This window comes from Panthera uncia, chromosome D4 (genome assembly GCF_023721935.1).
Source record: "Panthera uncia isolate 11264 chromosome D4, Puncia_PCG_1.0, whole genome shotgun sequence".
NCBI lineage: Eukaryota > Metazoa > Chordata > Mammalia > Carnivora > Felidae > Panthera > Panthera uncia.
In genome coordinates, this window is record NC_064807.1 from 39,621,610 (window position 1) to 39,643,062 (window position 21,453).

The 21,453-nt window shown below is 36.0% G+C and overlaps 2 protein-coding genes across 8 annotated transcripts in view; one reads left to right on the forward strand and one right to left on the reverse strand.

The window, feature by feature from the left end:
• SNAPC3 (small nuclear RNA activating complex polypeptide 3) overlaps nt 1-21,453 on the forward strand; it is a 69,894-nt gene that overhangs the window by 41,890 nt on the left and 6,551 nt on the right. The window contains exons 8-11 of one of the 3 annotated variants that reach the window (XM_049635042.1): nt 1,321-1,428; nt 2,647-3,919; nt 4,046-4,232; nt 5,260-5,385. In XM_049635042.1, the coding sequence (XP_049490999.1) occupies nt 1,321-1,428; nt 2,647-2,794 (256 nt within the window). In that variant the 3' untranslated portion in view covers nt 2,795-3,919; nt 4,046-4,232; nt 5,260-5,385. Of the gene's footprint in view, nt 1-1,320; nt 1,429-2,646; nt 3,920-4,045; nt 4,658-5,259; nt 5,386-21,453 lie in introns of those variants that run through there. The other 2 variants (XM_049635027.1, XM_049635035.1) reach the window with 2 other exon arrangements.
• Nucleotides 6,369-21,453, reverse strand: part of PSIP1 (PC4 and SRSF1 interacting protein 1) — a 39,452-nt gene continuing 24,367 nt past the window's right edge. Inside the window, exons 7-16 of one of the 5 annotated variants that reach the window (XM_049634984.1) lie at nt 21,029-21,125; nt 20,039-20,114; nt 15,312-15,540; nt 14,355-14,473; nt 11,637-11,692; nt 10,954-11,024; nt 10,644-10,745; nt 10,313-10,526; nt 8,794-8,905; nt 6,369-7,982 (exon numbers count right to left, since the gene is read on the reverse strand). In XM_049634984.1, the coding sequence (XP_049490941.1) occupies nt 7,922-7,982; nt 8,794-8,905; nt 10,313-10,526; nt 10,644-10,745; nt 10,954-11,024; nt 11,637-11,692; nt 14,355-14,473; nt 15,312-15,540; nt 20,039-20,114; nt 21,029-21,125 (1,137 nt within the window). In that variant the 3' untranslated portion in view covers nt 6,369-7,921. The other 4 variants (XR_007458908.1, XM_049634991.1, XM_049634999.1 and 1 more) reach the window with 4 other exon arrangements.

Consider the following 21,453-nt stretch of genomic DNA (forward strand, 5'->3'; position numbering starts at 1 on the left):
GAGAGCGAGTGAGCACAAGCAGGGGAGAAGGATAGAAGAGAGGGAGAGAGAATCCCAAGCAGGCTCCGTGCCCAACGTGGAGCCCGATGCGGGGCTCCATCTCAGTAACTGCGAGATCAGGAACTGAGCTGATAACCAAATTTGGATGCGCGACAGACTAAGTCCCCCAGGTCCCCCAAGGTTGTATTTTTAAGTAATCCCTACACCCAACATGGGGCCTGAACCCACACACCCGAGGCCAAGAGTCATTTGCTCTACCGACGGAGCCAGCCGGGTGCCCCTTTTAAGGAGCTTCTAAGTGTAGTTGTAGGCTACAAATCATCTTTACCTTCTAGGTGGATTAAAGTCTAAGACTTGGTAAACGGTTACAAGTGTATTAACCATTTCCTGATGGTAAAGTTGATATATTGCTACCCTTTCTTACTAAAAGAAAATCATTACATTTTGGAATTGTCAGGGACATTCAGAATAGTCTTGTGCAGTCCCTTCATTTTTGGGGTGGAGAATCTGAGGTCCAGCATGGTTCAGAGACTTATTCAAACCCAGTCATCCGATCAATGGCATAGTTGAGAGTGCCTTCCGTTTTCAGCTTACTTAATTCTGACACCTAAAACTGAAGTCCTGTCAGCTCACATTATACCAGGAGTCAGATTTAGATTTTAATAAAGAGGACAGTAAACAGAGCCATGTACCACAGAACCAAATGGGTAAAACAGGTGCCCAAACTATGTTTCATAAAAAGGTATTGAGTAAAGCAGGGGCTCTCTGATGGAATAACTTTTTTTTTTTTTTTTTTAATTTTTTTTTTCAACGTTTTTTTTTTTTTTTTTTTTTTTGGGACAGAGAGAGACAGAGCATGAACGGGGGAGGGGCAGAGAGAGAGGGAGACACAGAATCGGAAACAGGCTCCAGGCTCCGAGCCATCAGCCCAGAGCCTGACGCGGGGCTCGAACTCACGGACCGCGAGATCGTGACCTGGCTGAAGTCGGACGCTTAACCGACTGCGCCACCCAGGCGCCCCTGATGGAATACCTTTAAGATATGCTCCCTTTTAGTTCAAGCATATCCCCATAAAGAGCTTGGGAAGTTTCACAGGAAAGAAAGCATTGTTTAATCCAAAATGATCTTTCGGAGAATGTTTTTGTGGAACACAGTTTGGTCAGACCTAGTGAAACGAGTTTATACCTAAATCTTTTAGGAAAAAAAAAAAAATGAAAAATATACCCACTGTGTTAATGTTGAGGTACAGATACATTTAATTCTTTACAGATCACACCAATTTGCATTTTAATATCTTCATTTACTTCTCATGTACATAAGGCTTGTGCATCGTGATGACTGCTTGGATAGGACCCTTTATCCCCTTCTTATCAAGAAGCATTGGTTATGGACCAGAAAATGTTTTGTTTGTAAAATGTACACAGCCAGGTAAGTTCATAACTATTTGAGAATTCCTGGTTTTCAGTAGTCAAGTACTTTCCGTTTCTAGTATTTCAATTTTTCCTATTTTGAATTTGAATCTAGGGACTTCTACTTTGGAGGTATAAATAGAAATGGTTTTATCTGGTAGGTTAAGTGCTGCAAAGTAGGTTACAACATTTTTAAACAGTAAGGAAACAAATTATATATAATGAAAGTCCAGGGGTGGGTCAGACTTTGGATGAATCAATTCTGTGTCATCAGGGAGCCACGCTGTGTCTTGTGTCTGCAATTTACAAAAGAAGCTTCATCCACAGCTTCTCCTCCATGAAAAAATAACACAGCGTCTCATGTATATAATGAGGTTAAAATATGGTTTCGTAAAACTTTTACTGTGTGGTACTTCACATTTAGTTTGCTTTTTAACTGTGGATCATAGTTGGAAAGCAGCATTCAGAAGAAAAGAGAGTAACTGCGTATCGTAGATTTCTTTTGGGCTCCCTGCCCCCACCGAAATACGCTTTTCTAAATGATCAATAAGAAAACATGAGATAAATCAGTTACCAAACTGGCAATCAGGGAATGTAAAAACATACCAGGAGATGCAGAATTCAAATAGACTGAAAAAGTCTTTTCATCTTACTGTGACCAGTAACATTTCAGGCCAAAAAACAAAGTATCAGTTGAATATTACCCATATTCCCATTTGTATACACACTGTAGCATTTTAACCTGAATTCTAGGTAAAACAGGTGGAGTTTGCAAATTAACCAGTACTAATTTACTGGTTTACACAAAAGTTTATCAGGTCTGTAGCATCTAATATATTGTGGGTTTTTCAAAATGGTGTAAATTTTAACAGTTACTTGGAGGATAAGTGAGTCGTGGCTAAAGTGTATGACACATTCACATACGTTTAAGAAGTCTTACCTTTAAGAAGTCTTTCAGAGAAACAGCATTCTACAGGGTTTCTGTTAAGTTGCCCTTCTGCCTTGCAGAGTATTGGTAATAATATACATCTGTATTTATCTATATACACACACATATACACATACGTACATACACAAAATAATATAAAGAATTATAAAGTATTGTTAAGATAGAATAAGGCAATAGTGGGAATGTTATATTTACACATTACCACGAGTTATAACTTACAGCATGTTAAAGAAAGCCCATTGTAATGATGTACATCTTTTTTTTTTTTTTTTTTTTTTTTAATTACAGATGGGTGACGAACAATGACAGTTTTGCACCAGAGGACCCATGTTTCTTTTGTGATGTTTGCTTTCGGATGCTCCACTATGATTCAGAAGGCAACAAACTGGGAGAATTCCTTGCTTATCCTTATGTTGATCCTGGAACCTTTAATTAATAACAAAAGTACACCCTTGTGAAGTAACTACCCTGTGGATGGATGATTTCCAAAACATGTCACTGAGGAACAGGATCCACCCGAAACAATCAGCCAGTTACCCACCCCCCTGCACAAGTTCAGATCACAGGTTTTCTTACAAAGTAACTTGTGTTTAGAAATACATTATTTTAGTATTTATTCCAAAATATGGTTATTATTTAGTGCCTCTGCCCATTAAGTGTGTTTATCTAAGTTGTAGGAGTACTTTATATATTTTGAATACAAATCCTTTGTCAGATTCAAGTGTTCTGATTTTTGCCCAGTCTGTGGCTTGTCTATTCATTCTGTGTCCAGAGTGGTTTTTGCTAATCTTTAATTAGAAAAATTCAGTTAATGATACATCAAGTGGTGGGAGTATTTTGAAAATTCTTTGAAGAGTGCGAGAGCTACACCTTGTACCGTGAGGCTTCCAAGGTAAACATCATTCAATTATCTGTAATAAAAATGAGGAACAAGAATAAAAGTAGATTTAACAAATAACAGCATTAAGAATAGCTATTGTGTAATCTGTTCTCACAGTGGGTTCGTTTATAGTGTTTTGTTTTGTTAGAAACTAGTAGGCACACTAAACATTTTAATGAGACTCACTGCATGAATAATGAATGTAAAAGGATCCTGAGTATATACTCCTACCTTCACAAAAGTAACCTTTAAATTGAAGATTGATTTCTTGGGCAAGAATTTTTTCAGCTTAATGTTATTAAGAAAATAGCAGATTTTGAGGCACCTGCCTGGCTCAGCCGGTACAGTGTACAACTCCTGATCTCAGGTTATAAGTTCAAGCCCCACGTTGGGTATAGAGGTTACTTAAAAATAAAATCTTAAGAATAGCGGATTTTATGTAATATGACCACTGGGACAGGAGTGGGATATGGGAAGTCAAGATCCTGTGGGTTGCTAGGATCACTCATTCTTGGGCAATAATACCCAATATTCTATCAGAATCAGTTGGACCAGAGGTTTTCTGGTCCAGCTCTTTCATTTTTCTGGCCCCCTCACTTGGATAATCCTACTTACTCTCTTTCATTCTGGTCCAGAGGACACCTTTGATGAATTCCAAGATCTAGATCATTAGAGAAAATTGTAGTTATCTAGTTGTCTATATTGAAATGTTTTCTGGAAACTTTTGGTGGAAAATTTAAGACTTCTAAGAATGCTGTAAAATTGTTCCTTTTAAACGTGTCATAAATTCTGCTCTCTCTCTTCTAGGTTATTCATTTAAAGTCAGTTGAATTCCACATTCCCTGGATGGTTAAGAGCAGACATTTACAAGTCAAAACTGATGAATCCTTTAAGCCTGTATGTTTAAAAGATTGGCAGTGAAATGTTTTGTGGACTTAAGTACCACATACCCAATTAAGTCCATTGCTGTACAGAGGACACGCACCTGTTTCTGGTATGTGTAGTGACCGTCTCTTTCACTCATTCAGTGAATACACCACCAGAGGATCAGTATAAAGAACTAAGAGATCCCTCCCTCCCTTGCCTGGCTTCAGTTGCTGCCTAAATGTTTACTTTCATGTTTCCAATGATGCTAATAAATTCAACAGATTGAAAATTCTGCTACAAACCTATTGATTTAACCAATTCCTAGAAGTTCCATGGGTAAAAATGAATTTCTGCGTCCTTTATTTTTAAACTGCATTCCTTATAGTTCTTGCATTAGTATGCAAGGGTCTGTTTACTTCTATTCATTTTCCTTTCCTAGTCTCAAAATAGAAAATTCCAAAAAGTGCATTGTCCCAGTGGAAGCATTAATCCATATGTGGTGCCCATCAATTCATTTTAGTGGACGAAGAAGACTGTCCGTTAAAATATTACTGCTAGTAAAATTCTTATTTTATCATTAATATTGTCCTGCTGGCTCTTAAGGTTAAACTTTCCCATCAAAATTACAAAGGCTCTGATATCTTTTTATCATTTCCTTGTGAAATCTAGAGGAAGAAAGGCTAACGTTGTTACTCCCAGAATTTGCCAGTGTATTATTGGATACACAGGTGTCCCACCAAATTCAAGTCAAAAGAACTTCTAACTTTGAAATAGTCCTAAAAGAGGTCTTGAGTGAAGGATTTTATAGCTGTAAAATTCAGTGTTAAACATGACTTAAATTACATATTTTACCTGATGCAAAGCAAATATGAAAATACTGTAATGATCTTTAATCAGTATCCTCTGTAGTTAGAATAAGATTTTGATATAATAGTAGATGAGTGTGTGCAAAAATCAGTATTTAGAAAAGCAAAATCGGTTTCTTTCTTTCAACCCCTGGTATCTTGTAAGGATAATTTTACCTTCTCCCAATCCAGTCACAATATCTTTGTCATCTCTAAGGTTAGAGAACTAAATTAAAGATAAAAACATTTCTACCTACGTAGCAGTTCATTTCTTAAGGTTTGTAATTATGGGTTTGCTATTTCCAATAGATCATCCTTTCTCTGACCAGTGGGACAAAATAAGGTGTTAGTGAAGCCCTCACAGCCTTGTAAAAGCCTTTGCTCTTATGTAGGATTAGTTGGCAGACCTCATCTTGACCTGACCTCTTCAACCAGGTAAGTGTGTGTGGGTACACTATAATCAGTGTTATCAGCCAAAAGCGGGTAAAATATCTTCCTACTGTTTGAAATTACAGGATAAAACAGCAGAAGGCTTAAGATAGTCAAGTTGTTTATACATTGTTTCTCCAATTCAGATGGTACCTGTGAAAGTTCTCCAAAGCAGCTAAGAAAACTTTAGACAATTCGTTCTATCGGGCCACAACTTACTCTCTTTTTCCAGAAAACATTACCATTGATTTTTGAGAGAGAGGGAGACATAATCCAAAGCAGGCTCCAGGCTCCAAGCTATCAGCACAGAGCCCACATGGAGCTCAAACTCACAAACTGTGAGATCATGACCTGAGCTTAAGTCAGACGCCCAACCGACTGAGCCACCCAGACACCCACTCTTTTAAATGTTATCCAGTGGTTGAAAAAACATGAAGTAGGTGGTTTATACCTACCAAAAGAAAAAATTTTTCCCCACTTTTGTTAGCTATCTCATTTAAATTATCTTGGTGACTTGACTTGTTCAGCACTGGAGTTTTGACCAAATACACAACTTAAATCGAGAAAATGCTCCTGAGAGTTATTGGTATTTATGACTTTTTAGGAGTTCTCACAGTGGTAGTTACCTGTGAATCAGCCTATGACAAACCGAAAACAGAAGGCCAGTTATGTTTAACACTATGTAAGTCAATGGTTTAGAGCAAGGCCAGCCCAAACACGCAGACATAAGTTATCAGAAAGCTATTATATAGATCTCCTGAAGTTGAATATTCTGTGGTTTCTCAGTAAAACTGTTATCAGTCTGCTGGGTCACAGAAGAAAAGGGGAGGGTGAACAAAAAATAACATTTTTAGCTTCCTGTAGATTTAGTTGTTACCCTGTCTCCCCAGGCAACACAATCTATATACCAAGTTAAGAAATTAACTCTGCTAGAAGCAAATCCAGAATTCCAAAAACATTTTTAAGTAGCAAAGAATTTACTAGTAGAGTTTGATAGAAAAATCCTTTAATCAAAACAAGTTTACAATGTTGACACTTATGGCTTAACTAGAATAAATCTGTTCAAATTTAAGTTGTATTAAGGACCAGATATAGTGTAATATCAATAGTTCCCTCAAAACAGTGGGTCCTGGTTCCATTGTAAGACCTCTCAAAAAGCAAAACTCCAATTGTTGAAATAATTCACACTTTTCATCTATAGATGAAAGCAATTACCTGAGAGGTCAAAAACATACAATGCATGTCACATGCAAACACTGGTATTAGTATTAAGCCTTTTTCCCATATTCATAGTTTTGAAACATGAGAAGTGTCTTAGCTACTGAAAACCACCAACTGACCTAATATTCAAAATATCTTAGAAATTCTATCCGCTAAATTACCCTTAAGTTTTGTTAACGTTGGCTTACCCTGACTTAAGTCCATATATATGAATATACAGACCATCGAAATACTCCTTTGTCTTACTGCCTCAGAGCAACATGTATTTCTAACTCCTTACAATTCTGTCACATGCAGGATCTCTAAATAATAATCCCCTTCTGATATAGCCTTGTTTTCAAATAGGTTAGTTTTCTTATATAGTATTTACTATTTACTGCGTAAGAATCATGGATTTTTTTTCCAATTAAAAAAATACTTAGTGACTTCCTTAAATGAGTGTGACTTCTTAAAAATTCAGAAACTTGAGACAGTTCTCAAAAATAAACTTTTATCATTTAGTTTTTAGTTTCAGCTACTAGTGCCTGTAAAGGATCTTAGATGGTAGAACCCTAAAGCCAGATTCATTCCTGTATAGACCTATTCTGCTTTCTGCAGGGAAGTCATGTGACTTCACTGAATTCCCAGCCATAAAACCTAAATTACCTTCGAAAGTTAACATGAGTTTTGTACCTCGTAGAATTGTCAGTTCAACGTCAGTTGGGTATCTAGTTGTCATACAAAAAGGCATACAGACCACAAATTGTTACAAAGCAGCAGGATAATAATGTAGCACAATGTAGACTGTGAGATTAAAATTAACTTTTGATAAAAGAAGTGAGTACTTGTATAGAAGTAACATTTTATCTACCATAAAAATGCATAACTTCTACAAAACCCACAAACAGTGAAAAGACAACTCTGGTAAATCCAATATTTGTAAAAACTATGCACAAAACCCACAGTATTTGAGAAAGAGGAAAGGTTTATACAAGTAGCAGTTTTAAAAATGTAACTTTTTTCTACTATCAATTACACGTTAACATACACACACTAATTGAAATTATGCTACAACCAATGTCTGGAAAAGCAGTTTAACATTTCCTAAATGAGTTTTCCCTCACACGTAGTGAATAATGTAGCTGTTAATACTGCACAAGTACAATTAGCAATAATGTTTAATTACTTTTAAACAAATATAAAGGGATTTTTCTCCCTCCAAACAAGTTTTCAACATCAAAACCTATGCTTATAAAAATTTAAAATTTTCAGCATTCTAAATATTTCAAATGAAAACCATTACAAACTTCTCAAATGTTCTTTATATTCCAGGTATGTCAACCTAATTATCTAGTGTAGAATCCTTCAGAGATATTTCAGTCTCTCTCTCTTCATTGGATGGCCTAAAGAAAGGAAAGAAAGGTGTGTCAACTGGGATTAGGGGCTCTTTTCCTTCAGGGGGAGGGGGAAAAACACATTAAATCTGTGCATTATGTTTTTAAGGCCACCAAAAGATTAAAGAAATAATAATCTTAACTTCCTTCTGTTCAAAATTTTATTTGACCATGTTGTGTCTTCTTCCTAAAGTAATACTGGGATCAAACACAAAAGAACTCAGGGAAGCATCATGGCCCAGGCCCTTTCCATCATTTCCAGCTTTAAAATGAATTCTCTTTGAAAAACATGAAAAGGTTAGATCTGTGATACCAACGCATTATAAACCTTAATAAAGAGAAGGGGTGACAGACACAGATGACAAGATTTCCCTCACTTTCAGAATTAGAAGGGATGCCTGATTCCAAGCCCTTCAAATGTGTAGCAGAACAAAGCCAAGACTTGGAGAACCCCAGTTCAGTTTAACTAGTTATTTAGAGTGGGTGCAGCAGAGAACAGCCTGTGATTTTAGTCTAATTTTTGTATTATTCTGTCAGAATTCAAGAAAGTATAAATGTAAGTCACTATTAGAGCTGCATCAGTGAAAGCAATCCAAAGAATAGTTATTTAAGCTGGAATCCTACCATCTAGCTCTAATCCTTTGAATACAGGCAAATTAACTGTAAATTGTATTTGTTTTTGCCTTTTTGATTTCCGTCTTGCTTCCTGAATTCGGGAACTGAGTGATCAAAATAGAATTCTTCTACAAATAACCTTGGAACAGCAATGTGACTTAAGAATTCAAAATCTACATTATGACCCGTTAAAACCTGTGCTCACTTTTTCTTACTGCTGGCCTCATGCTTGTCTTTGCTTTCTTCACTGCTGTCTCCATTGTGCTGTGCTTGGCTGCTGTCTGGAGCATCAGATCCTCCATTCAGAGTCTTTGAACCTTTAGACGGGTTCCAAAGGAAAAACCGTTAGAGCTTCTAATGCTTTCAAGATAGCCTCTAAAGAGTCAAAATAAAAAATAAAACCTGGCCCTGAGGTCTCTAGTACTTAATATACCTCATCTGAAACAACACTGTAGTCTTTTGGGTATAACTGAGGCACAGTAAGAAGCAGGGTTACTCTATATACCTATCCGTACAAGAACGGGGATTTTTTTTTTTTTTTAAGTTCTTTGTTTTGAGAGAGAGCCAGAGCAAAAGCACAAGCAGGAGAGGGGCAGAGAGAGAATCCCAAGCTGGCTCTGCACCGTCAGCACACAGCCTGACATGAGGTTCAGTCTCAGGAATGGTGAGATCGTGACCTGAACTAAAATCAAGAGTCGGATGCTTAACTGACTGAGCCACCCAAGCACCCCAGAAAGAGCATTTTTCATCTGACTATTCTATTTCTTATAAAAATGTGAAGCACAGTAAAAATTTTGTATTTCTCATTGGTATTTTATTTAAATTTTTTTTTTTTAGTGTTTATTTTTGAAGGAGACAGACAGTACGTGGGCTGGGAGGGGCAGAGAGGGAGGGAGACACAGAATCCAAAACAGGCACCAGGCTCTGAGCTGTCAGCACAGAGCCCGACGCGGGGCTCGAACCCACGAACTGTGAGATCCTGACCTGAGGGAAGTCCGTCGCCCAACCAACTGTGCCAACCAGGCGCCCCTCTCATTGGTATTTTAGAACAAAAAGTGTCAAATGTACTATTTACTAATGGACACGATTTTATGTCCTATTACTAATTAAATGATGAGGGCACTTTCTAACAAATCTCTAAGGAGACCTGAATCATCATTCCTTAATAAATGAGTAAAAAAAATCCAACTCCCTTTGAATATTTTTTCTACATTAAGCAGCTCCTAAGACATTTAATAACGTGGAATTGGGGGAAATGATAATAATACTGTGGTTCTAGGAGTCTGTCACAGAGGTACCCTAAAATATCTGTGGTGGAAATTGCGTATCTGGAATTGGCTCCTAAATTATCTTCAGGGAGGTCACAGAGAAGCCTGATGAGAGTAAAACAGCATTAATCGCAGAAGCTAGGTGATGGGGACCTGGAACTTCCTTTCTTGTCTACTGTGGGATCAGAAATTTTTCCTAATTGAAGTGAAAAGAGAATATAGTAACTGCTCATAGTATTATTACTAAACACTAGTATTTACTACTACATTAAGCTTGATGAAAATGATTTAAACTGAATAAAAAGAAAAACCCAAGTGTTTAACCTTAGCTTCTCTTTTTCTAAGTGCTTTATGAGACCTCTTCATCATTCAATGCAGAGAAGATATTAATGAAATTACATATCAAAGCCATTTTTAAAAAGCAGTCCCAGCAGCAAACAACTTATTATCACATACCTGTTTGTTCCTTTTCTAGCTTTTTGTTTGGCCCTTTCTTCCCTTGATCTTTGGTTTTATTTGCTTCCTCATGCTGTCTTTGTTCGGCAAGAGATTTATTCAGCACTTGTGTGATCACAGAATCTCCTTCACCAACCAAAAACATATTCTTAAACTTGTTATACAACATTGTGGACTTTTCCATGATAATCTGACTAACTTTGAATCGCCGTATCTGAGAAAACAAAATGTACACTCACAATTGTTTTCTTCACTGATTTTTAAAACCTTATTTCTTAACCAAGTGGTAATGAGAAAATTTTTAAAATCTGCACGATTCACGATCACTCACTTTTTTCAGCGTGGTGATCATCTCTGTGTGTTTCTGAGCTTGTTGCATCGTGACCTGAAGTGACGCAAGTTCATCCAAGGCCTCAATACATCTGTTCACGTCCTTCATGACAAAACAGTAACGTCATAACTGTTAATTACCACAGCCTGGATAATCTATTCCTAAAGATTACTTTAAAAATCTCAAACAAGGCAATACAAAATAACCATAACAGTCCCACTTCTTAAATTATCCATACTTATAACATCATGAGAGAACACGAAGCTCTAAAGGCAGTACTATATTTTTAAGTGAGGTATGAAACACTTACAAGATTATCAATTTTGAGTGAATTTTTAATTTCAGCATGTATCCTCTGAAGTCGAGAATCCATTGATGTTTCTATAAATTGAAATGTGAAACACAGTGAATAGTTTTTCCAAAACCCGTATTTCTGTATAAATCTACTAAGCAAAGCACAGTGACAAGACCTGGTGAATGTTTAAAAACGTTCTTAGTAATCTGCCCAGATCACTAAGAAGTTATTTGGCACATTTTAGTATTTAGGAAAGCAGCGTTCATCGTTTAAAGAAAAAATCACCTTCTAGCTGCATAGGTGTCTAAAATAAGCTGTCTGCATCCAGTAATTAACCCCTTTATGCCAATCCTTAGACAGCTGTTTCACCTTACACATTTAACCAAATAGAGAAACTATCTGAAACAATGAGATCTGTCAAAAATGGGAAAACCTCTAACTTTTGGCAATGTTACAAAAACATGATCATCAAATAATGAGCAATAAAACCGCAAGCATGACTCCTTATTAGCAAGTTCACCTGATTATACTTAAAATATACAAGGACTGTAGAATCTGTTAGGGATCTGAAAAAGCACAATTACAGGGGATTTGAGAACTCTTACGAAATGATTTAAAAACCTACACATGAAAAATTAAATATATATCTTCCTTTCTATGTATAATTTTTATACATCTTAGGAAGGGAAATAACTAACCTCGCTTCTTCTCCACTTTCTTAACTTCTGGCTTCTTTCCTTCATCTTTATTCTGCCTATCAAATGTTAACACAAATATTTCAAAACGTTGGAACTTTGTGACTGATTACCAAATGCCCACAATCCCTTATGTAAAAGCTAAAAAATTTTTAAGCTAGAAAATAGCCTAGATCACAAGGAATTGACTTGTAATGCATACAACTTTAGAATGCCACAGCATTAACTATAAACAAAAAACACATGTAAAAATGAACATGCTAAAATCTAGTGTTTCAGTGGCATCACAAATAATTTTAATGCTAGTCATGGTGAAACTTTTTTCCAATAGTAAATAGTGTGTTGCTTAAAGACCCAATTTCAGGGTCAGTGGACAAACATACCATAGTGGGAAAAGAATGCTTATAAACATTTCATGAATTCTACATAATTATTTTTAAAAGTAGTATGTCAAAACAGACTAACTTTTCCCACATCTCCAAGAGGGCAGACAGTTGAAGGAGTTGTTAACAGACTGTTCAAAGACAATAGTATTAAAACGGGGGTTTGGCCAATACATCAAACTTAAATGACATTCACTGACATTTACATACCATTATACAAAAGAAAAAGTACCATTTTACTGTAAATAACCCTTTAAAACAATTCCTAATTTCTAGTGTCTTGGCTTTGAGTTCGGGCCCTATTGTAAACCAATTGAAATAGACAAGAACAAAACAATATCTAAAAATCAGGTTTTTTTAAAAAAGACTTTATTTTAAAATTTTGGTTACAGTTTCATTTTTGTTTTCTTAACAAGTCTACTGTTTAATCTCTCAGGATTAAAAAAACAATTATTAAGATTCTAAAGAATTAAACAACAAAGGAATGTCAAGGGAAGGGCACAACTGCCCCCATTCTCTGGGGTATAAGAGCTATTCCAGTTTAACACCTAGCTTCAAAACAAAATGAATTTTTATATTTTCTAAGTGAAATAATGTACAACCACCATCTTCTAACTTTCAAACACAAAGCTTCACCTTAAGCTTGGAAAAAAAAAAACAAAACAAAACAAAAAAAAAAAACTTAACAGGAATGATGGCCGACCTTAGTATGTAGTGTGTACCTTACAGGATTTTTTTTTTTTTTTTTTTTTAACAATCATAACACAGTAATGCCATTAATGAAGTCCTCAATTTAGAATCTGCAACATTCTTCCATCAAGGGGGGGGAGGGGGGAATTCAGTCCAATGAGTCTGTCTCGAGATCTTCATCTCTTGTTTGCTCCACTTGTATTCTCTTTTCAGTAACTGGATTAATGCTTTGAGCCCAAAATGAGATATATTTTTTATTACTGTAGATTACATGTTGTTTGGCTGGGAATACAATACAATAAACTTTATTTTGCATAATGCATTTCACACAAGCTGCATCTGAAATGCTTTACAGAGCAAAACTGTCCAAGTACAAAGTTTTGTAATAACAGGAGAAGGAAAGAAAACACAAATATTAGAATTTGAGAAAGTTACATTCGGAGGACATTCAAAAAGAAACTGAAACACATAAAGATAACTTTGAGATACTGAAGAAGGGCCGGGCTAGATTTACTAAGCAACGACTAATTTTCTATCTTAGTTTGGGGAGCACAATAAAGTCAAAAGTAACAAACAGTCCAACAACTCTTCAGTGAAAGGATAGAAAAGGATAGGCAATAAAAAGTAACTTTAACATATTTACAGAAACGGTCAAGTCTAACAGACTAGAGGGAGTAACATTTCTGAGCTTTAGATCTTTGATGTCACTCCACTCAAGCAGCTGAAACTGCTTATGTATTATCCTCCAAACAACTAAGAAAGCAGATAGTCAAACGCTATACTTGTGAAGAGACTTTGGCTCACAACTCTATCTTATAAAGAGAAAGTACAAATTAATTAAAGAATTCATTACTTATCGTTAAATGTGTCTTAGTGACCTACAGCATGTTTTTAAAATCACTTCCATTAACAAGAAACCAAGTTTAGTCCGAATAATGCAAGACGCTTCGTAACAAAATGCTTTTCAAAGAAAACTCAGAAGTGACAGTCTAAAGATAACTAGGAAAACAAATGTAATAAGCACATGGAGTGTAATCATCACCAGTGCTATTTTCCTCCTAATAAAATTATGTTATAGAATAAAATTAAAGGGGAAAGAAATTCCCCACGGTAAGTGCGTATTGTCTCCAAGTATCAAAACTTAAGTCAGCTTGGAGCTTTTGTATCGCACACATCCAACTCAAACCCTGTCAGCCTCTAGATTTACTTTTACTGGCTTCTCGGGTTTCCAACTGTGCTCCTCTTATTGTTGCGGTTCTTTTGGGAAGAGGTCTGCTGGTGGCATGACAAGGATGTTTCCTTCTTCCTCCACCAACATATTATCACCACTTTCTGTATTTAATACTAAACAAGTAAACAGTAGAGGATGAGGACATTTTCAGCAAAGCCACTAATAGTTAAATCCTATCTGCACTTTCAGTTTAAATTAAAAATATTCACAAGTGATTACCTCTGAATTTCCTCCTCTTACTCAGCAAAGAATGAAGCCTGAAACATGATTATCATCATATATTGAAGACTGTTTTCTAACACAGGGGAGAAGTCACTTCTCTTAAAGGCTTCATCAAGGTCTGAAAAATGAGATTCTATCGTTTAAAAATTTCATGCTAATTTAAAAAATCAAAATTTAGAATAAAAAAATACTTACTGCTCCGTTTCCATCTGTTCCTCTTGCTTGCGTTTTCTATCTGCTGCTTCTTTCTCATGTTGGCCTTTCAACATATTCCTTCTATGAGCAGTCTGAAAGTTTCTTCCACCTTTTCTCTTCTGTTTTGAGGATTAGGATGAATTTAGTTAACTACCAAGTCAGTGACTATGATTACAATCTTGGGAGGAAAAAAAGCAACTGGTTTTCTTAAGGGACAAATACTTATATGACTGATTTTTAAAAATCTCAGAATTATACATGTTGCTGTCTAAACTGAACTTTCCCTTGCTGATTCGGGGAATTAAAATCTATTTCCTGCACTGCTGTAATATACTAAGCGATGGCCTTTGGCTCAAAGTATGTCAGGCTGTTGGCCTCCACACTGTGGTTCTGATTTCAGTACTGTTTACTGACAGGTACATTGCTTGCTTGGCTTCTCAAGTATTTGGAAATCAGGAAAAAAAAAAGAAAAAGAAAAAAAAGATTCACACAAACCAGGTCTGTAGATCTCCAAGGCTACATACAGTACTTATTCCTAAACAACTGTGGCATTCAAATACCACTGATAAAACGTACACTAAATAGGCCTGAAGAGTAGTTAAGAATTTCACTGTAGGAAATAATAAAAATCTACGTATAAATGCATCTCTTTTAGGTCTTCTCTCGTCACAGCTCATCTGATTAATTTCTACTTTTCTACCTTTTCTAGATAGGTGGGTTACTGGAGTAAACATTTGATTTCCGTATCATAATTGTGAAAGGTGAGATAAACTTAGAATTATAATAAAGTTTCAAGTATGGTTTTTAACACAGCTAATTCAAGTTTACTCAGAAAGGCAGAGAAATTCAGTTTTACTTTTAATCACATTCATACTTTCACAGATACTGAAAGCTTACGAGAGAAAAAGAACTACACAGGAAACCAAAAATAGAATTAAGTATTTTACTTGATAGTACCTTTTCACTTTCTTGATCATCCCCTTCCTCTTCAGAATCAGAGGTTGATGTAACCCCTGTTTTAGCTGAATTTTTTCTTTTGGATTCAACTTCTTTCTTCCCCTCTTTTTTGTCTGGCTCTTTTCTTGGCTTATCTTCTTCTTTCTGGCCCTCTTCATCCTTTTTAAGCTGCTTTTTAGGTTGTTTTTCTTCTTGCCCCTTTTTCTTACTTTTGTCTTCTTCAGTTACCCTATTTTTGAAAATACAGCAATGGAAAATGAATTTTTAGGTATCATTATTCATTGTCTTTTAGCCATACTCTCCCAATCAAAGAAGTATTTTGGCTAAAAATGAGCAATAATTTACTTAGACAAATTTAACATATCTTCCAGTAAAATACAAGTATCTTTACCATCCAGTAATAGAAAGAAAAGAACATCCTTTTCATATAAATTAGAAGACACAAAAATCATAGTGGCATTAAGGTAATAAAGTGATTTTCCCTTTGTTTTCCCAGTTTTTTGTCATGTTACTCATTCACTGAAAAAAAGAATACGGAGTATGACCTTCTGTGCCAAGATACTATTCTTCACTGTGGGGCCACAGCAGTATATTAGATGGGTGAAAGAGCCAGATCTTCTATTCTACATCATTATAAGAATAACAGATTTTAAAAAGAGTAGACTGGGAAAAATACAATTGTAGAAGTGAACTGGTTATGATCAAATACGGCCATTTTAGAATTCAAAGAAGTACTCTGCAAGGTAAAAGGCTCCCAAATTACGCACATAATGGTAAAATACATGGCCATTAAGCATAATGTCTAACGGTGCTAAATTCACTAGCAATAAGCATTCCCATCACCAGTGGATTTACAGACCTCATGAAAACTAAGTCAAAACTACCAAAACTGTTCAGTAAACGTAACGTTATCATTGGATGACATCTATGCTAGTTAATACAGCAGAAATAAATATGAGTATTTAGTATTTATGATACGATGTTAGGCTCTAGCAGAATCAAAGGATGCCAGTGCAGGGGCCCTTGGGTGGCTCAGTTGGTTGAGCATCTGACTTCAGCTCAGGTCATGATTTCCCGGTTTGAGTTTGAGCCCTGTGTTGGGCTCTGCACTTACAGCACGGAGCCTGGAGCCCACTTCGAGTTGTGTGTCTCCCTCTCTCTCTCTGCCCCTCCCCTGTTCATGGTCTCTTTTTCTCAAAAATAGGTAACATTAAAAAAAAAAAAAATGATGCCAGTGCTAACCACATAATTACTTCTATGGTGTATACATTCAATGAAAGCAACCCCATAAAAAACTACAACTTGAAGTTTCAACAGCTGTTTAAAAAATCTTTTTGGGGGGGCACCTGGGTGGCTCAATTGATTAAGTGTCCGACTCTTGATTTGGGCTCAGGTCATGATCTCTCAGTTTGTGAGATCAAGCCCCACGTCGGACTCTGTGCTATCAGCACAGAGCCTGCAAGAGATTCTCTCCCTCCCCTTCTCTCTGCCCTTTCCCTGCCCATGCTCGCTTGCTCTCAAAATAAACTTTTAAAAATAATAAAATTAAGATTGATCTTTTTTACTGTTGTAGGAATTTCAGTGAGATTTTCAAAAATTACACAATTATATCAATGGGTCTGAGAGGTGGAAGAGACTTCAGATCATATAATTGGTCCAATATCTCAGTTCCAAATCCACTGACCACCTATCAGACACTGCTTCCTTGAACTCTTAGGAGATTATTAAACTGGAAGAGAAAAAATTCACTTTTTAACCTCTTTAGAAATTTGTCTTACTAACAACCATTATTGGCTATGCTTATTTTCAAATGTCATATGGGTTTCCTCATCAATTTCTCACCGATGGAAGAAAAGGCATGCAAGTAAAATCATTTAAAATTTTAAGTTTTATATAAACTTTATATCTTAAGAGTGATACATACAGTGGAATACCATTTTTTTTTAAACAGATTAAGAAGTGTACAATAAGGTCATAAGAGATGGGATTATTATTTCAAGGGTTTTTGAACAGTATCAAAGCAGATTGCCACAAAATTAACCATCAGAGCTGGCTATAAACAAGTATTTTCCGAATGGTCCTCCATACCGCCTTTCACGAAAAACACTTCTCCACAGTAACAATTTCCCTTTTTACTAGGTCAAGGCACAGTAGGAAACTATTTGTAAATAGTTAAAAAAACATGTTAACGTAAGCAAAAACTACTGCAAATACAACCCCAATTATCTCAGTCGCTTATAACAAATATTTCTTACTTTACGTGAGAATTGTAAGATGGTTTCAGCTCTTCTGGGTTCTATACCACTGTCATTTCAGGACTCACGGCAAAAAAGCTACCACTAACACATACATTCTGTTCTCACGATGGGAGAGCAAAAGTATAAGAAAAGCTTACATAGTTAACTCTGCACTCCACACTGAGTTTATGCTCAGATGCTAGCATCTTAAGTTGGTTGTTACCAGGATAGATTTGATAGGGTACTTCAAGAAAGGAGTTTAAAAAAGGTAACAAAATGACAAAAGGAAAACCTAAAAATTCCACGGATTTCTGTGTTTAAAGTCACCTCCATCTTGTAAAAATTTCAAATTCAGAAAAAGACTAGGGTCAAAGATCCAATCAAGGGTATGAGCTGCCAGCCTCTCCTTAAGTATTCAAATTGGGCTACCGTGGTCCTTCAGATGAACAAATAGTTTCTAGGAAAGAGACCAAGGGGTTCTCAGGAAAATCTGTAAACTCAAAGTGAGTGTAAATTAAGTATAATAAGATAAGCATGTGGGGGCAGGGGGGCAGTGGGAATTTTTTAAGCAAGCCTGAGAAAATCCTATAAAAAGATCACTGGGCGGGGCACCTGCATGGCTCAGTTGATTAAGTGGCCAACTTTGGCTCAGGTCATGATCTCAAAGTTCGTGAGTTCAAGCCCTGCATTGGGCTCTCTGGTATCAGAGAGGAGCCCACCTCAGATCCTCTGTCCCCTTCGCTCTCCCTAAAATAAATAAATAAACTTAAATAAAAGACCACTAGGCATGAAGCTGGCTAAAATAAAACACACACTCACAACAAAGTATTATTAGCAAATGTAATACAGCCTGCATCAAGAGAAATTAATGGAGATCTAAAAAGGAAACTTGGGTCCCCCCAACTCCCTACAGCCTGAAAGCAGACGGAATCCTACCCAGCTGATGAAGGTAATATTTTCCAATGACCTTTTCAGACACATCTAAGGACGATACTGAAAAAGTAAACTGTCACAGGATTAGCTAAAAGCCACGGAGAGATATGGTCTGGCAAGAGACTCTCAGGGAAAACTGGGGCCTAATCAAGGGAACCTTCTTTATACCTAAAATGAGGAGATCTCACACTATTTTCCCAGAATTCTAGATTTCCTAGGGAACAATGACTACTCTATGCCTCTTAATCTTCTCCTTTCCAAACAGGAGTATTTATTTATTATGGTTCCCTGTCCCAGATCTAGGTGTGTGATAAAAGGGAGAGGGGAGCAGATACCTTGTGTTTTCAGTTCCTAAGTCTCCAGATCAAGACCTTGTATCAATTATGAAATCCTAGACTTTATACCTAATGCCACGATTAGATTAGGAAGGGAATGAATAAGATTTGGCATGTTTAAAAAGAAAAACTCATCTGCATGTACCTAATTTTTCACTACAGCAGTTAAAACCACGTTGTAATATTGTGCCAGTATTTTTGAGGATAGTTTAATAGCTAGCTTGGCAGTAAAACTCTTTAAACACATTTTAGTCAAAAAGTACAAACTTCCATGTTCTGTAACTAAAATGTCCTATAAAAGTGTTTCATATAAAACACTGTAAAAGCCCCTCTTAAATGACCAACACGCTTGAGCCTTCTCTATAAAATCTTTAAACATAAGAGCTAAAAAAGACTTTTGCCCTTTGTCTAAATATATACTCTCTCTCGTGAAGTTTCCACCCAGAAAAGTCATAACAATACCCATATGCAGAAAAGAAAGGTGGCAAGAAAAAAATTTTTTTTGTTGATAACTAAGTAGTTAGCATATCAAAATACTTTAAATTCACATTACAAAAGTAATTTTAGTAGGGTTTTTTTTTTTCTTTTTCTTTTCTTTTTTTTTTTTTTTTAAGTAATCTCTATACCCAACGTGGAGCTTGAACTCATGACCTGGAGATCAAGGGTCACATGCTCTACTGACTGAGCCAGCCAGGAGCCCCTTAGTAATATTTTTAAAAGTTATTCTAAAGGAACTAGAAAAGATTTGTGGAAATTGCTCCAAAAATACTTTGTCTAAAAATTCCTTGGGGCACCTGGGTGGCTCAGTTGGTTAAGCATCCAGCTCTTGGTCTCAGCTCAGGTCGTGATCTCACAGTTCGTGAGTTCAAGCCCTACATTCGGCTCTATGCTGACAATGCACAGTCTGCTTGAAATTCTCTCTTTCTGTGCCCCCCCCCCCCGTGTGTCTTTCAAAATAAACTTTAAAAAATAGTTTGCTTAAAAAAACTATATTGCCTAACTTCTCTTTTATAGATTTTACCCTGTATTATCTAAGTATCTTTATAACCTTGATATACCAAGAAAATGTCTTTAATGAAAGGATAATCACATCAGATTTTTATGGATTCCCCATCAATTTTTACTTTTTACACAATGAAAAACTTTTCAATAGTTTTTTTCCCATAATTTTTAGAATTACTAAAAAGTAACAGCAAATATCCTACATTAAAAATAAACTCACATGTCACTCTCTGAAGGGCAGGGCTGTTTTACCATTTTGGGTCTGCCTCTTGGTTTCGGAATCTTGACTTCTGTAGCTAACATTCACAAGGAAAAACAAAGTCAGTAACTACCCACTTTTCCTTTTAAGATGCAATTCTCACATATAAAGATTACAAATGGTATGTACTATAAGAATATCGGTTAGTGGTTTATTACAGATACTATCTTATTTATTAAGTTTTAAAGAAAATATCCCCCAATGATTCAAATGAGCAACAACAGAATATTTAAAAGGGGTCAATCAACAGAGTAATTTTCAATCTGTCCTTAGTATGTCTGAGAGGACTTCAAAGAACATCCTTCATTGTTTTAACAGGAATATCACAAAATTCAACTTTATAACAATACCACTTATAATCAATCTCCATATACATATTACAATACTGTATATATATGGTACATTTACATCTCTGAAAATCTGTATAATTCACTGAATTTTCTAACACCACTAATTTGATCCATTAAAATATTAAATTCCAAAATAAAAATTATGGAAACAAATCTCAGGATTTTTCTGGGTATTATGGATTTTCCCTTTTCAAAGAATCCTATTATGGAGTAGAAAAAAAATGGGCTCTATTTTGTTAATTTTCTTTGTTTTACTTTGCCTTACTATTAGAGACATATCCTTCCAAACTACAGTGAAGCTTATGCTTTCTACGGTGAGAGGTAAAATAGATCCATCATTCATGGAATTTCATCTCACCACAGCCTCATTTGCAGCTATTAGGAGACATTTAGGTAAAACAGAAAATGAAAACAGTCCCAAGCAATTATTTTAAATCTAAAAACTTTATCATAAAGCAGAAACCATGTTTATCTCCCTTGAAATGTATATATTATCCATAACCAATTACCTATCCACCTATTCGAAGGTATCTGAGGTACAACGCTGTAATGGTTTGAAATATTAATCACAAGCCAGAGATTTAAACATTAATAATCCTACCTGCAGGTCGCCCTCTTTTAGGACTCACTTTCAGATTAACAGATGCTGCTGCTGTTGTCACTACTCCTGCCTCCTCAGTTTCTACTTGTTTTTCTGCCTGAATCACAAAGATTTAATTAACTTACTTAGCAAACAGTAGGCATTTCAAATTTAATTCAACAGCAAAGATATCCCACTTTATGATACAAAGTTTACATATAACTGTAACTTGTACATGATTGTTATTTTTCAGTAGTGAACTCATCAGAGCGACATCCCCAAACACCACAACTAGCAGACTCTAGTGAACAATTCTAAGAAACAAAAAACATCAGGGGCACTTGGGTGGCTCAGTCAGTTAAGCATCTGACTTCAGCTCAGGTCATGATCTCGCGGTTCGTGAGTTCAAGCCCTGCACTGGGCTCTGTGCTGACAGCTCAGAGCCT